At 43.0% G+C, this 14,410-nt stretch overlaps 1 protein-coding gene across 1 annotated transcript in view; it reads left to right on the forward strand.

Moving 5' to 3' along the window:
* COG3 (component of oligomeric golgi complex 3) overlaps positions 1-14,410 on the forward strand; it is a 117,101-nt gene that overhangs the window by 87,275 nt on the left and 15,416 nt on the right. The window contains exons 18-19 of the mRNA XM_077297364.1: positions 6,591-6,679; positions 6,769-6,903. Coding sequence (XP_077153479.1) covers positions 6,591-6,679; positions 6,769-6,903 — 224 coding nt within the window. The remainder of the gene's footprint in view (positions 1-6,590; positions 6,680-6,768; positions 6,904-14,410) is intronic.

A 14,410-nucleotide genomic window follows, 5' to 3' on the forward strand; every position in this document is an offset into this window, starting at 1 on the left:
ATCTGATCGCTGCAGCGTCGCTGTTTACATCGCTGTAGAGATGTCAAACACAGCAGCTCCAGAACGACGCAGGAGCGATCCTGTGACGTAGCGGTGACGCACTTATCGTTCTCACAGGTCGTTAGCTCCATGTTTAACATTGCTGGCATCGTTGCTTTTGCTGTCAAACACGACGATACACGCCGATCTGACGACCAAATAAAGTTCTGGACTTCTAGCTCCGACCAGCGATATCACAGCAGGATCCAGATCGCTGCTGCGTGTCAAACACAACGAGATCGCTATCCAGGACGCTGCAACGTCACGGATCGTTGTCGTTCTCGTTGTAAAGTCGTTTCGTGTGAAGGTACCTTTACACCCTGTTTCTCACCAAAATTGGTGTGCTTGGAGGCCTTCACCTAATGTGTATGGAGGCCTTCAGTGTGATTTAATAAGTACATATAAATAATAGTATTGCAAACGTACTAATCAAGTACGGATGGAGGTAAAAAACCCAACTCAAACCACTTCATAAATAAACGATTATTCCTTGTGGGAATTCCTTGTTATATTAGGGTCTTAATATAAAAATGTAAATTCCTGTAGCTTTGCTGTCCTTTGTAATGTCAGCTTTTGTTCCCTCTTCTTTTCTGTTGATTTTATAAGGCAGAATGAAGAATTTGACGGGGTTGTCCCACAAACAAAGTACATTTTTATCAATATATCCTAGAACAATAGTAATTTCCAAAATTTGTGTTGTTTTTTTTTTTAATTAAATGTTTTTGTGCTGAGATAATCTTATAACTGTGTCCCTGTTGTGTACTGTGCAATGGCTGTGTCTGACCGTACAGGAACATGGCCTGATCATACCACATCTCCTGGGCAGGGGAAGACTCAGAAGAGTATACAGACAGGACAGCAGGAGATTGCAGATGCTGCTTTCTGTGAGGTAAAACATGTAGGGAAATGTTTTACCTCACAGAAAGCATAATCTGTGATTGTCTGTATAACTTTTTGCTTCCTCCCCTCCTGCATGGTTAGACACCTCCTCTACACAGTACACAGCAGGGGCACATTTATAAGATTATCTCAGCACAGGAACATTTTTTTAACACATCCATTTGTAGAATTTAATATTAATCCAAGATCTATTGATAAAAAATGTCCAATACTTCATGGGACAACTCCTATAAAACTTTTTACTTTTGTGCTCTTATAAGTTGAAGTGTGGTTGCTGTTTATGGCTTTTTCCAGTGTTGCTTTGCTTTTTTTGGAGATATGATATCTTATGCATATGTTGAGTTGTCTGTATGTCCTAAAATTGGTTCAGTAACTTACCATGTTATTATGGAAGGATACTTATGCATACCTAAACTAAAAAAAAATGCAAAACTTGTGTGTTAAAGAGAACCTTTAAAGGGACCAGAATACTACTTATACAGCATGCACATTATAACATTACAGTATAATGGTACAGTTAGCATTGTTTGATGGTCAGGATTCTGGATCTGCTTGCTGCATGTCACTGCTATAACTGGTAACCTATTGCTCTCTTAGCACACACATCTAACCAAAGTGCTCTTACTGCATCTGAACATTGTTGAAACCAATACATTTTTCTGGAATTAGGGGTCTTCGGGCAAATATGTCCTTATGGGGTTTTTGATTGGTTGACAAGAGAAGTAGCTCAAAAGTTTGCTATGTGAGCATATTTCTATGTCAGCCAATAAGTGTCTGAAAAGTGGGTGTTAAAGGTAAGTGATAATCCCTTTATTGGAGTAATGATTTTAGTTGTTAAATAGCAGTGATCAGAGCAGGCTCCAGTCGCTGCTGTCAGAGGTAGGAACTAGCTGTATAACAGTCTTCACCTGCTGTATATTGAAAAGGTTCAGCTCTTGTGCCCGCTCTCTGCACTCTCAATGATCATTTGATGTATATATTTACTTTGCATGATCACAAAGGGGTTGAAGTGGAGCAGCCAACAGTCCTGACACTTGGGTTGTAGCAAATACAATCATTTTCCATAAAATAATTCTGGACCACATTTTCTTAGAAGTCTGTGTTCTGTGCCTTTGTCTAATTCCTCTGAAAAGCGTACAAATAAATGAATACTTGTGAATTTCCCTCATTTAATGGGTTGTGTCCTTACACACTGTGAGACCAGCTTCACATCCCATTATCCATGCGCAAAGGGCGATGATCGGACCTGACTTGAGTCACCTGGAAGTGTGGAGCCCTGACTATCCATTTGTACAGGGGAACAACAATCAGATGGTAATTTGTACAATTCCAGTCGAAATATCCGGGGCAGCACAATGCAAATGTCTAAGACTACGTTCACATTTGCGTTGCGTCGGGCGCAGCCGTGGCGACGCATGCGTCATGCGCCCCTATATTTAACATGGGGGGCGCATGGACATGCGTTGTGTTGCGTTTTGTAACGCATGCGTTTTTTTGGCGCAAGCGTCAGGGCGCAGAGGACGCTGCATGTTGCATTTTTTTTGCGCTAAAAAATGAACGCATGTGTCACAAAACGCTGCGTTTTTCATGCGTTTTGCGTGCGTTGTGCGTTGCGTCGCCGACGCAGCACACAACAACGCAAATGTGAACGTAGCCTAAGAATGATGCGTCCAATTATTGCTTTATGGGTAATGCAAATATTTTATAAAGATGTAACTAATCTGTTCAAATAGGTTTTAGAGATTATATAACGAATGCTCTTTATTTGCTGAAACGGTCATATCCCTTTAATTTACAGATTAGAACTTATTGCTCATGTGCAAAAAAAAATAATATAAAAAAATCGTGATATTCTCACCTTCCGGCATCCCCTGCAGCCTTCCCGCTCCTCGCGATGCTCCCGTTCCCAGTAATGCATTGCTAGAATGACCTGTGATGACGTAGCGGTCTCGCGAGACCGCTACGTCATCACAGGTCATTGCCGCAAGGCATTATTGGGAACGGGAGCATCGCGAGGAGCGGGAAGACTGCTGGGGATGCCGGAAGGTGAGAATATCACAATTTTTTAATTTAAATTCTTTTTTTTTTTTTTTTTTAAACAATTATATGGTTCCCAGGGCCTGGTCTCCTCTCCTCCACCCTGGGTACCAACCGCACATGATCTGCTTACTTCCTGCATGGTGGGCATAGCCCCATGCGTAAAGTAAGCAGATCGATGCATTCCTATGTGTGCGGAATCCCTGCGATTCCACACACAGAATGAACATGCTGTGTTTTTTTTTTTTCCGGAATGCGATTACGCTGTGGAAAAAAACACATGTGCACAAAATTTGCGGATTGCATTCTAATAATAGGATGCTTAATGTATGTGATTTTTTCGCGGTTTTATCGTGTTTTTATAGCGAAAAAAACCGCGAAAAATCCTGAACGTGTGCCTTAAACAAAGTACAGGCACTTGGTACTTCGTGTGCGGGGCCAAACATTTATATACACCTTCCAACCTTCTTGACTTCCCCTCTCTCCACCCTTTTCTGGCTCTATGAAGCCAGAGCTGTCAATAAAAGAGGGAGGTGTGGAGAAAGAGGGAAAACAAGCAGGTGGGGAGGTGTATATGAATGATTGGACCTGCCATGAAGCACCAAGCGGCAGGACTTAATTTGAAAAGTCATTCTGTGCTGACAGTCACTTTTAACTTTGAGAGTCACAAGTGGATTACATGCATTTTTACTGTGTTTCTGCTGTGGATATGCAATACAAACACACTTTCATTCATCATCTGTGGATTTTCTAGTAGTGGTAGTGGTGGTGGTGGTGGTAGTAGTAATAGTTAATTTATTCCATGGTGCTGTACATGAGAAAGGGGTTACGTACAGAGTTACAGATATCGTTTACAGTAAACTAATGACCGACTGGTAGAGGGGAGAGGACCCTGTCCTTGCGGACTCGCATTCTACGGGATAATGGGTAAGAGACAGAAAGTTAGGGGTGCGGCAGCTCGGGTGGTGGTGAGGCGGCACAATGGTTATTGCAGGCTGTAGGCTTTCCAGTTAAAACATTAAAGTCTTATCTCAAATATAACACATAATTGCTATAAGGATATTGACATGTTGAGAATTTTAAAATTGGTTAGTTTCTACAATAATTGGGGGACAAATTTTATATTTATATAAATCTGATACTTTGTTGGAACTAACATGTGATGTGTTCTTTTGCATCTGAAAAAAACACCCCCAAAACTGATCTTGGGGAAATTAACCCTATTGGTGAAAAAGGCTACAAGTTAATATTTTGACACGGTTTTTATCTAAACACCAGAAGTTTGAATATCTATCAAAACAGTCATAAAAACATCTTTGTGTTTTTTTTGGTTGAGCTTGTCATGCTGTCAGCAGTTTCCTAATTTATGTGCACAAAATGATGAGACACATATGTAACTGCTCCTCTCCGCAGTGACTGACCGCATTAGAGCTGGCTGTTAGTGCTGGTGGTTTGATGACATCGCGCTCACGCTCTATACACTGAGCGGTGGCTGAAACCCTAATGCTGCTGGGAGGAGTAAAGTTAATTTACTAAGTGCTGGCGTCGCACAAGTTGAGAATGCTATTAACCTGCAGATTAACACTATATTTGCAGCTTTAAGTTATGTGTAATAATGAGAAATGACACAGGGAGAAAGTATTGATCACGCTTGGTAAAATTTAATATTTCGTACAGAAGCCATTATTGATGATGGCAGCTTTAGGACGCCTTCTGTATGGAGAAAATAGTCACATGCATTGCTCAGGTGTGATTTTTGGCCCATTCTTCAACACCACCTCTATTTAAAAAGAGAAAACACAGTAGTTTGACAATAAATGGCTTCACCCAACCAGTAACCATGAGTGGAGAAAAAGGTTTGGTGTTATCATTCATATTCTCTGAAAAAAGGCCAAGAAAGCAAAAATTCTGCCGGGGTGTGTAAACGTTTGAGCACAACTGTATATGGTGTTTTCGGTGATGATATGCAGTGCCTTTTGACCTCCAAACATCGTGTGTATTATGTCATCCAGAGAGTTACATTTTGGTCTAACCTGAGCAGACCATATTCTCCTAGTATTTCACAGGTTTGTCTAAATGTTTTTGAGCAAATTGTAAACCCGATTGAATATGCTTTTTGTTCAGCAGTGGAGTCTTGCGTGGTGAGCATGCATACAGGCTTGACGGTTGAGTGCATTACATATTATTTTCTTTGAAACAATTGTACCTGCTGATACCAGGTCTTTCTGTAGCTCTCCCAGCTGGTCCCTGGCTCTTGGTCCACTCTTCTGATAATTTTTTTCACTCCTCTGTCTGAAATCTTGCGGGGAGCCTTTGATCATGCCTGGTTTATGGTAAAAGTTTTCAATAGCAGAAGAAGAAAAAAAGCAGCAACTTACCTGCCCAGATCTTGGAACAAATGCACTGCAGGGTGCAGCCAGCCCATAAAGCAAGATGTTAGCAACACAGGTGCAAAATACCAGATCAACAGCCACTCCCCACATACCCACTCCAGGAGGGGGTGACTGCCCAGTATACAAGTGCACAATAAAGGCCCACATAGGGCGTTGTTCACACAATGGTACTGCATAGTGTCTGGTTCACAGCCTATTAGTCACGCCCTTACTTTTCGGTCCTGACTAATAGGCTGTGAACCAGACACAATGCAGTACCATTGTGTGAACAACGCCCTATGTGGGCCTTTATTGTGCACTTGTATACTGGGCAGTCACCCCCTCCAGGAGTGGGTTTGTGGGGAGTGGCTGTTGATCTGATATTTTGCACCTGTGTTGCTAACATCTTGCTTTATGGGCTGGCTGCACCTTGCAGTGCATTTGTTCCAAGATCTGGGCAGGTAAGTGTTGCTGACTTTTTTTTTTTCTGCTGTTGAAAATTGAATTTTTGTAGACCTTGAGTCTTTAGTGGCTTTGCTATTTAGTTTATGGTAAAAGTATTGTCTTTCCACTTCTGGATTTTGGCTCAAACACACTGGAGCCTTCCGTAGTTTTGAAATTATTCTGTAACCAATGCTATTAGAATGTTTTGCAACAATAAGGTTGCAAAGGTCTTGAGACTGCTCACTGCTTTTCTCTATCGCTTCATTGGGGGACAGAGGAACGATGGGTGTATGCTGCTGACACTATGCACATAAAAATAGTTAGCTCCTCCCCTGCAGTATACACTCCACCTACAGGCAGTAGGTTAATCATTTAGTGAGAAAGCAGTAGGAGAAGCAGCAAGATAGAAAAGAACAAACAGACAACTCAAACTGAAACAGAGATGCAAGAGACGCATCATTGGAATCCGGGTCTCAGACCCTACATCTTGCTGCTCTTGGTTGCATAGCAAAAGCCTGTTAATAGACTCCATTGAAGGAAGTAGATTCAAGTAGTATGACAAAAATGTAGAACTGAGGCTTCTAATGCTGAGGGAAAAACTGCCAAAAATGCAGGAAACTAGTCATATAATAATTGCTAGAAATGGTGTTACTCCTTATGAACACACATGACTGCTTATTCTGAAAAGCCACCTGAAAGTGTTGTTACTTATTAATCTTATGATCTGCTCAACTTCATGTCTAGTTTCTACTTTCCCATGCACATTTGGTCATTCATTTTTATGTTGACAATTTCTAGATGCTGCATTCAAAATTCTTCACCCAAAGACGGTGCCACGCTTCTTCCGGCTGAACAGCAATAATGCCATCCTTGAGTTCTTACTCCAGGTAGCCTACAGCTCCTTTTTCTGTTGCACAGTATGTTCTGTATTGGTTGTACGTGGAGAATTCTAGTAAGAGTTCGGTTTACTCTTCAGGGAACGCCAGAAATAAAGGAGCATTACATTGACTCGAAGAAAGACGTCGACCGCCACCTGAAGGCAGCTTGTGAGCAGTTTATTCAGCAGCAGAGCAAAATCTTTGTGGAGCCCTTAGAGGACTTCATGGCGAAGGTAAATTAATGTTTTCTTTGGTCTGAGTTATGCTCCTCTTGTTGTCATAGTGTAATATTTTGTGTACCTAGTAAAATGAGCTTTGTAAACTAAGAATTAAGGGAGACTGAACTCCATCTTCCCAGTGATTGGAAATAGAACATCTCCACCACTTCCATAAGACTGCGGGAAGACCTCCTGTAGAGCCTAATGGACTGGCTACTAGGCTAAAAATACCCCTAATTTCCACTGTTATAGTACTTACTGTTGCTTTCCTGAGAGAAGTTCACAAATAATGCAGCTCTAGCCAAAAATACACTCCCATCATCGTCTCAGAGCAGCTGGAGTTCTTCTAAGAATATTGCACTGACTCGCTGCACTTTGGAATACAGATGTATGGCATGGTTCAACATGTTCCTCCACACAGATGTTTATTTTCTTCTTATCTTGAAAAGCCTTGTCGCTAAATGGTTTGTTTGTGAATTAGAACTGCCCCAAATCTTTCACATTTTTTAATCCTATTATTAATAATAATAATAATAATAATAATAATATTTATATAGCACCATTAATTCCATGGTGCTGTACATGAGAAAGGGGTTACATACAGGGTTATAAATATCGTTTACAGTAAACAAGTTTACAGTGACAGACTGGTACAGAGGGGAGAGGACCCTGTCCTTGCGGACTTACATTCTATGGGATAGTGGGAAAGAGACAGAAGGTCGGAGGTGCAGCAGCTCTGGCGGTGGTGAGGCGGCTGCTCTGGCAATGGCGAGGCAGAATGGTTATTGCAGGCTGTAGGCTTTCTTGAAGAGATGGGTTTTCAGGTTCCGTCTGAAGGATCCGAGTGTGGTGGATAGTCGGACGTGTTGAGGCATGGAATTCCAGAGGATGGGGGATATTCGGGAGAAATCTTGGAGGCAGTTGTGTGAGGAACGAATAAGTGTAGAGGAGAGAAGGAGGTCTTGGGAGGATCTGAGATTACGTGAGGGAAGGTATTGGGAGATTAGTTCAGAGATATAGGGAGGGGACAGGTTGTGGATGGCTTTGTAGATCAGTGTTAGTAGTTTGATCTGGATTCGTTGGGGAATTGGAAGCCAGTGGAGGGATTTGCAAAGGGTAGAAGCAGGGGAGTAGCGAGGAGAGAGGTGGATTAGCCGGGCAGCAGAGTTGAGGACAGACTGGAGTGGTGCAAGAGAGTTAGCGGGGAGGCCACAGAGGAGGGTGTTGCAGTAGACGAGGCAGGAGATAAGGGCATGCACAAGAGTCTTAGTAGATTGTGGGGTGAGGAAGGGACGGATTCTGGCAATATTTTTGAGTTGGAGGCGACAGGAGGTGGCAAGAGTTTGAACGTGCGGTTTGAAGGACAAGGCAGAGTCGAGAGTTACCCCAAGGCAGCGGATTTCAGGTGCGGGAGAGAATGTGATGCCGTTTACCATAATAGATAGATCAGGTAGGGGAGATACGTGAGATGGGGGAAAAATGATGAGTTCGGTTTTGTTTACATTGAGTTTTAGGAAGCAAGAGGTGAAGAAGGAGGATATGGCTGACTGACACTGCGGGATTCTGGACAGAAGAGAGGCGACATCTGAGCCAGAGAGGTAGATCTGAGTGTCGTCCGCATACAGGTGGTACTGGAAGCCATGGGACTTTATGAGTTGCCCTAGGCCAAGCGTATAGATGGAAAAAAGTAGGGGCCCTAGGACAGAGCCTTGAGTGACTCCAACAGAGAGAGGGCGGGATGAGGAGGTAGTGTGGGAGTGGGAAACGCTAAATGTGCGGTCGGAAAGGTATGAGTCAATCCAGGACAGGGCAAGGTCTTTGATGCCAAGGGAAGAAAGAATCTGTAGCAGTAGGCAGTGATCGACTGTCGAAAGCAGAGGACAGGTCAAGAAGGAGGAGGATGGAGAACTGTCTGTTAGCTTTGGCTGTGAGTAAGTCATTAGTAATTTTTGTCAGGGCAGTTTCGGTGGAGTGGTGGGGGCGGAAGCCAGATTGGAGGTTGTCAAGGAGAGAGTTAGATGAGAGGTGGGAGGAAATTTGAGCATGGACATGCTGCTCAAGGAGTTTGAAGCAAACGGGAGCAGTGATATGGGGCGGTAGCTGGGCATTTATTGAAGATCTTGTTAACAAGAAAACCGGACTAATGGGGAGGTCCCCTCTTCCGCACGCCTTCTCTCGCCATGCCTGTTGCCATGGTCTATAGAGAATATTATAATTATCCAATCAACATAGTCGCAATATTTAGTTTACTCATTTATATAGCGCCGTCCTATTCCGCAGCTCTTTACAGACATTATCAGCACTGTCCCATAGGGAATCTATGTGAGCCCCAATCAATATGTCTTTGGTGTGGTAGGAAACTGGAGAAGCTGGAAGAAATCCATGCAAACACAGGGGGGAGTCATACAATCTCCTTGTAAATGTCCTTGGTGGGATTTGAACCCAGGACAACAGCGCTGATGAAGCTACAGTGCCAACCACCGAGCTGCCTTACGCATAGTAAATACATTGATGTTCCTCTGGTTACAAGTATAGTAATTGTAGTGTGCAATCATGCCATATACCGTGCTCCGCATACATGAGCACTCCCGCTTTCAAAAGGTTAATAATGTAATGAAAGTTATAATATCGTATTTTTCAGATTATAAGATGCACTCCCCCCCCCCCCCCCCCCCCCCAAATTTGGGGGGAAAATGGGGGTGCGTCTTATAATTAGAATATACTTTACCAGCAGCAGTGGAACAGGGTCCCAAGGTCGCTGCTGGAGGAGCCAAGAGTGGTGCGTTGCTGCTGGCCTCAGGCTGGAATGAGGGGGGTGTGACAGGTGCGACACTGTGGGTGTTCGGTGGGTGGGGGGGGGGTTCTAAAAAAAACAATTTTTAAAGCCTGGGACCCCCGCAATTCCGTGGTTTACATTGCGGTGGACTACGGGAAAATGGCTGGTGGGTGCAGTACATGCACAGATGGAGATCTCGGCACCAAGATCTCGGGAGATGAGATCTCTGCGCATGTACTGCCCCCAGCAGCCATTTTCCCGGAGTCCACCGCAAAGGAAACAATGGAAGTACAGGGGCTCCGGGTTTTAACAAAATGTCGACGGAGCCCCTGCACCACCGAACCTCCGCAGCTTCGCAATTCTGAACACCCCTTTCTCCCAGTCGCCCTACTCCTGCCTCCGACAGCAGTGACCCTGGGATCCCGCTTCACTGCAGGCACCATCCCCGGTAAGCAATAAGATGCATGGATTGTTAGAAGCACCACCATTTTATAAAAAAAAAAAGTTTTTTTTTTCCTATTTTTCTCCTCAAAATTTGGGGTGCTTCTTATAAAACTGTAAAATACGGTATGTTCAGTTTTACTCAAATTAGCTGATGCAAAAATGAATGCACCTCACATCAAAAACTACTACTTCTATTATTTTTTATGACCTACATGATTAAGGACAGCACTAAATCTTTAAAGCATGAAATGAACAAGTTGATATCTTATTGTAACATCTACAGTGGTTTGCAGTAGTATTCACCTTGGCTTTTTACCTATTTTCTTACCTTACAACCTGTGTAAATATTTTTGTAATCCAGTATGTGTGTGATGCATCAGCACTAAACAATCTAAGTTAGTGAAGTGAGAAAAATATAGGCATAAATTAAATTTAGGGAATCAACTAATGAAAAATTGGCATGTGTGTATGTATTCACCCCTTTTGCTATGAAGTCCCTTAAAATTTCCGTTTCAAGCCATTACCTTCATAAGTCACATGCTTGGTGAAAGAACGTCCACCTGTGTGCAATCTACTGTAAGTGTCACATGGTCTGTCAGTATACACACTTAACCTTTTCTGAAAGGCCACAGAGGCTGCAACACCATAAAGGAAGAGGCTCCACTAACCAAACCCCATGAAGACCAAGGAGATCTCAAAACAAGCCAGGGACAAAGTTGTTGAGAAGTGCAAGACAGGTGTTGGTTATAGAAAAAAAAAAAATCCCAATCTCTGATGATCCCCCGGAGCACCATCAAATCCATTATCATCAAATGGAAAGAAAATGGTACCACAACAAACCTGTCAAGAGAGAGGAGCCCATCAAAACTCAGCCCAAACAAGGAGGGCAATAATAAGAGAGGCAGCACAGAGACTAAAAGTAACCCTGAAGGAGCTGCAGAGTTCCCAAGCAGAGACTGAAGTATCTGGCCATACGACCACAATAAGGGCTCATTTCCACTGGCGAGGAAAACGGACGAGTGCAATCCGATAAAAAATCGGATTGCACTCGGACCAATGTTATTCAATAGGTGTCTTTTCATTTGCGATTTTTTTCTCAGCCGAAATCGGACTGAGAAAAAAATCGCAGCAAGCTGCGTATTGCTGCGATTCTTGGACGAGACTCGCCAATGCAAGTCAATGGGTGCGAGAAAAAAAGCGCACAGCACTCGCACCATGCGAGTACTGTCCGATTTTTACGCACCGGTGTCCTTTGAAAAGCCGGTAATTTCAGCGGTGTACAGTAAAATCACACTGACAGGTTAGAATAGAGTAGATATATACACATAGAATAGGTATATATACATATATATATGTCAGTGAGACACCTATATATGTATATTTATATTTAATGCAGCGCAAGATAGCATTAAAGCCGCTAATTCAATTACCGGCTTTTTCTTTCTCCTTCCCAAACCCGACAGGATGAGACATGGTTTACATACAGTAAACCATCTCATATCCCCTTTTTTTTTGCATATTCCACACTACTAATGTTAGTAGTGTGTATGTGCAAAATTTCGGCGCTGTAGCTATTAAATTTAAGGGTTAAATCGCGGAAAAAATTGGCGTGGGCTCCCGCGCAATTTTCTCCCCCCCCCCCGTGACTAAAAACATCTGCCCCCAGCCACCCCAGAAAAGGCACATCTGGAAGATGCGCCAATTCTGGCACTTGGCCACTCTCTTCCCACTCCCTGTAGCGGTGGGATATGGGGTAATGAAGGGTTAATGCCACCTTGCTATTGGAAGGTGACATTAAGCCAGATTAATAATGGAGAGGCGTCAATTATGTCACCTATCCATTATTAATCCAATTGTATGAAAGGGTTAAAAAAAACACACACACACACACACACACACACACACACACACACACACACACACACACACACACACACACACACACACACACACACACACACACACGATTAAAAAGTATTTTAATGAAAGAAACAAACAGGTTGTTTTAATAATTTATTGCTCTCTCAATCCATCAGCAACACCCTCGCTTGGCAAAATAATAAACACACAATATACATACCCTCCGATAAACTGTCACGTCCCACGAGGTAATCCATCTGAAGGGGTTAACTAATATTACAGGCAGGAGCTGTGCTAAGGCACTCGCTCGTGCCTGTAATCCCCGGGTGCTGAAAGGAAAGCAGAGTGATCTATACTTACATTCAGTCGCGGTGAGGCGCCCCTGCTGGATGTTCTCATGAACTGCAGCCTGGGAACTTTTTCCCACGCTCCAGGTCATATGAGGACAACCACCAGGGGGCGCATCACCGCGACTGAAGGTAACTATAGGTCATTGACCTACATTTCCTTCATTCCCCGGGGCTTACAAGCACGAGCACAGCTGCATTATAGCAGGGCTCCTGCTTGTAAAATATTTTAACCCCTTCAGATGGATTTACATCGTGGGACGTAACAGTTCATCAGAGAGGGTATGTATATTGTTGGTTTATTATTTTTCCAAGCGAGGGTCATCACATGGATTGAGAGAGCAATAAAATATTAAATCAACCTGTGTGCTTATTTCATTAAAATACTTTTTAATCATGTGTGTGTTTTTTTAACCCTTTCATACTATTGGATTAATAATGGATAGGTGTCATAATTGACGCCTCTCCATTATTAATCTGGCTTAATGTCACCTTACAATAGCAAGGTGGCATTAACCCTTCATTACCCCATATCCCACCGCTACACGGGAGTGGGAAGAGAGTGGCCAAGTGCCAGAATAGGCGCATCTTCCAGATGTGCCTTTTCTGGGGTGGCTGGGGGCAGATGTTTTTAGCCACGGGGGGGCCAATAACCATGGACCCTCTCCTGGCTATTAATATCTGCCCTCAGTCACTGGCTTTACTACTCTGGTGGAGAAAATTGCGCGGGAGCCCACGCCAATTTTTTCAGCGATTTAACCCTTAAATTTAATAGCTACAGCGCCGAAAGTTTGCACATACACACTACTAAAATTAGTAGTATGGAATATGCAAAAAAAAGGGGGATATGAGATGGTTTACTGTATGTAAACCATGTCTCATATCATGTCGGGTTTGGGAAGGAGAAATGAAAAGCCGGCAATTGAATTAGCGGCTTTAATGCTATCTTGCGCTGCATTAAATATAAATATACATATATAGGTGTCTCACTGACATATATATATATATGTATATATACCTATTCTATGTGTATATATCTATTCTATTCTAACCTGTCAGTGTGATTTTACTGTACACAGCACTGATTTGCCGGCTTTTCAAAGGACACCGGTGCGTACAAATCGGACAGTAATACGGATGTCATACGGATGTAAAACGGATGGTGCGATTAAAAATCGCATTGCACTCGCATGACACTCGCATGACAATCGCATACGCTACATCCCTTTTTTCGGTCCAGATTACGGACCGATTTGTCTCTCGCCAGTGGAAATGTACCCCAAGCCGTATACTCCATAGAGGTGGCCTTTATGGAAGGTTGGGCAGAAAGAAGCCTTTACTTGCTCAAAAAATTGTAAGGCTTGTTTTGAGTTTGTGAAAAGATATGTGGGAGACTCCCCTAAATGTATGGAAGATGGTGCTGTGGTCAGATGAGACCAAAATTGAACTTTTAGGGCATCAAGGTAAAACGCTGTGTCTGGCACCAAACCAATACTGTTCATCACTCCAAGAACATCATCACCACTGTGAAAGGTGGTGGCAGCATCATGCTGTGGGGATGTTTTTTGGCAACAGGGACATTGAAAATGGTCTTAGTCAAGCAGAAGATGGTTTTTTTTGTGAAATAAAGGGATATTCTTGAGCAAAACCTGTTTGTCTCAGTGATTTGAGACTGGGGGGACGGAGGTTAACTTTCAAACAAGACAATGACCCAAAGCATACTGCTAAAGAAACACTGCAGTGGTTTAAAGTGAGATGTGTAAATGTTTTGGACTGGCCTAGTCAAAACCCAGACCCTAATCCAATTGAGAATCTGTGGCCAGACTTGAAGATTGCTGTTCACCAGAGGAAACCATCTAACTTGAAGGAGCTGGAGCTGTTTTGCCTTGAGAAATGGTTAAAAATCCCAGTGGCAAGATGTGGAAAGCTCATAGACTTATCCAAAGCGACTTGCATCTGTAATAGCCGCAAAAGGAGGCTCTGCAAAGTACTGACTTTAGGAGGGTGAATAGTTATTCACACTGAAGATTTCAATTATTTTGTCCTATTTGTTGTTTGCATCACAATAAAAAGGAAACAAATGTTCACAGTTGTA

The sequence above is a fragment of the Ranitomeya variabilis genome, chromosome 3, assembly GCF_051348905.1.
Source record: "Ranitomeya variabilis isolate aRanVar5 chromosome 3, aRanVar5.hap1, whole genome shotgun sequence".
In the NCBI taxonomy this organism is placed as follows: domain Eukaryota; kingdom Metazoa; phylum Chordata; class Amphibia; order Anura; family Dendrobatidae; genus Ranitomeya; species Ranitomeya variabilis.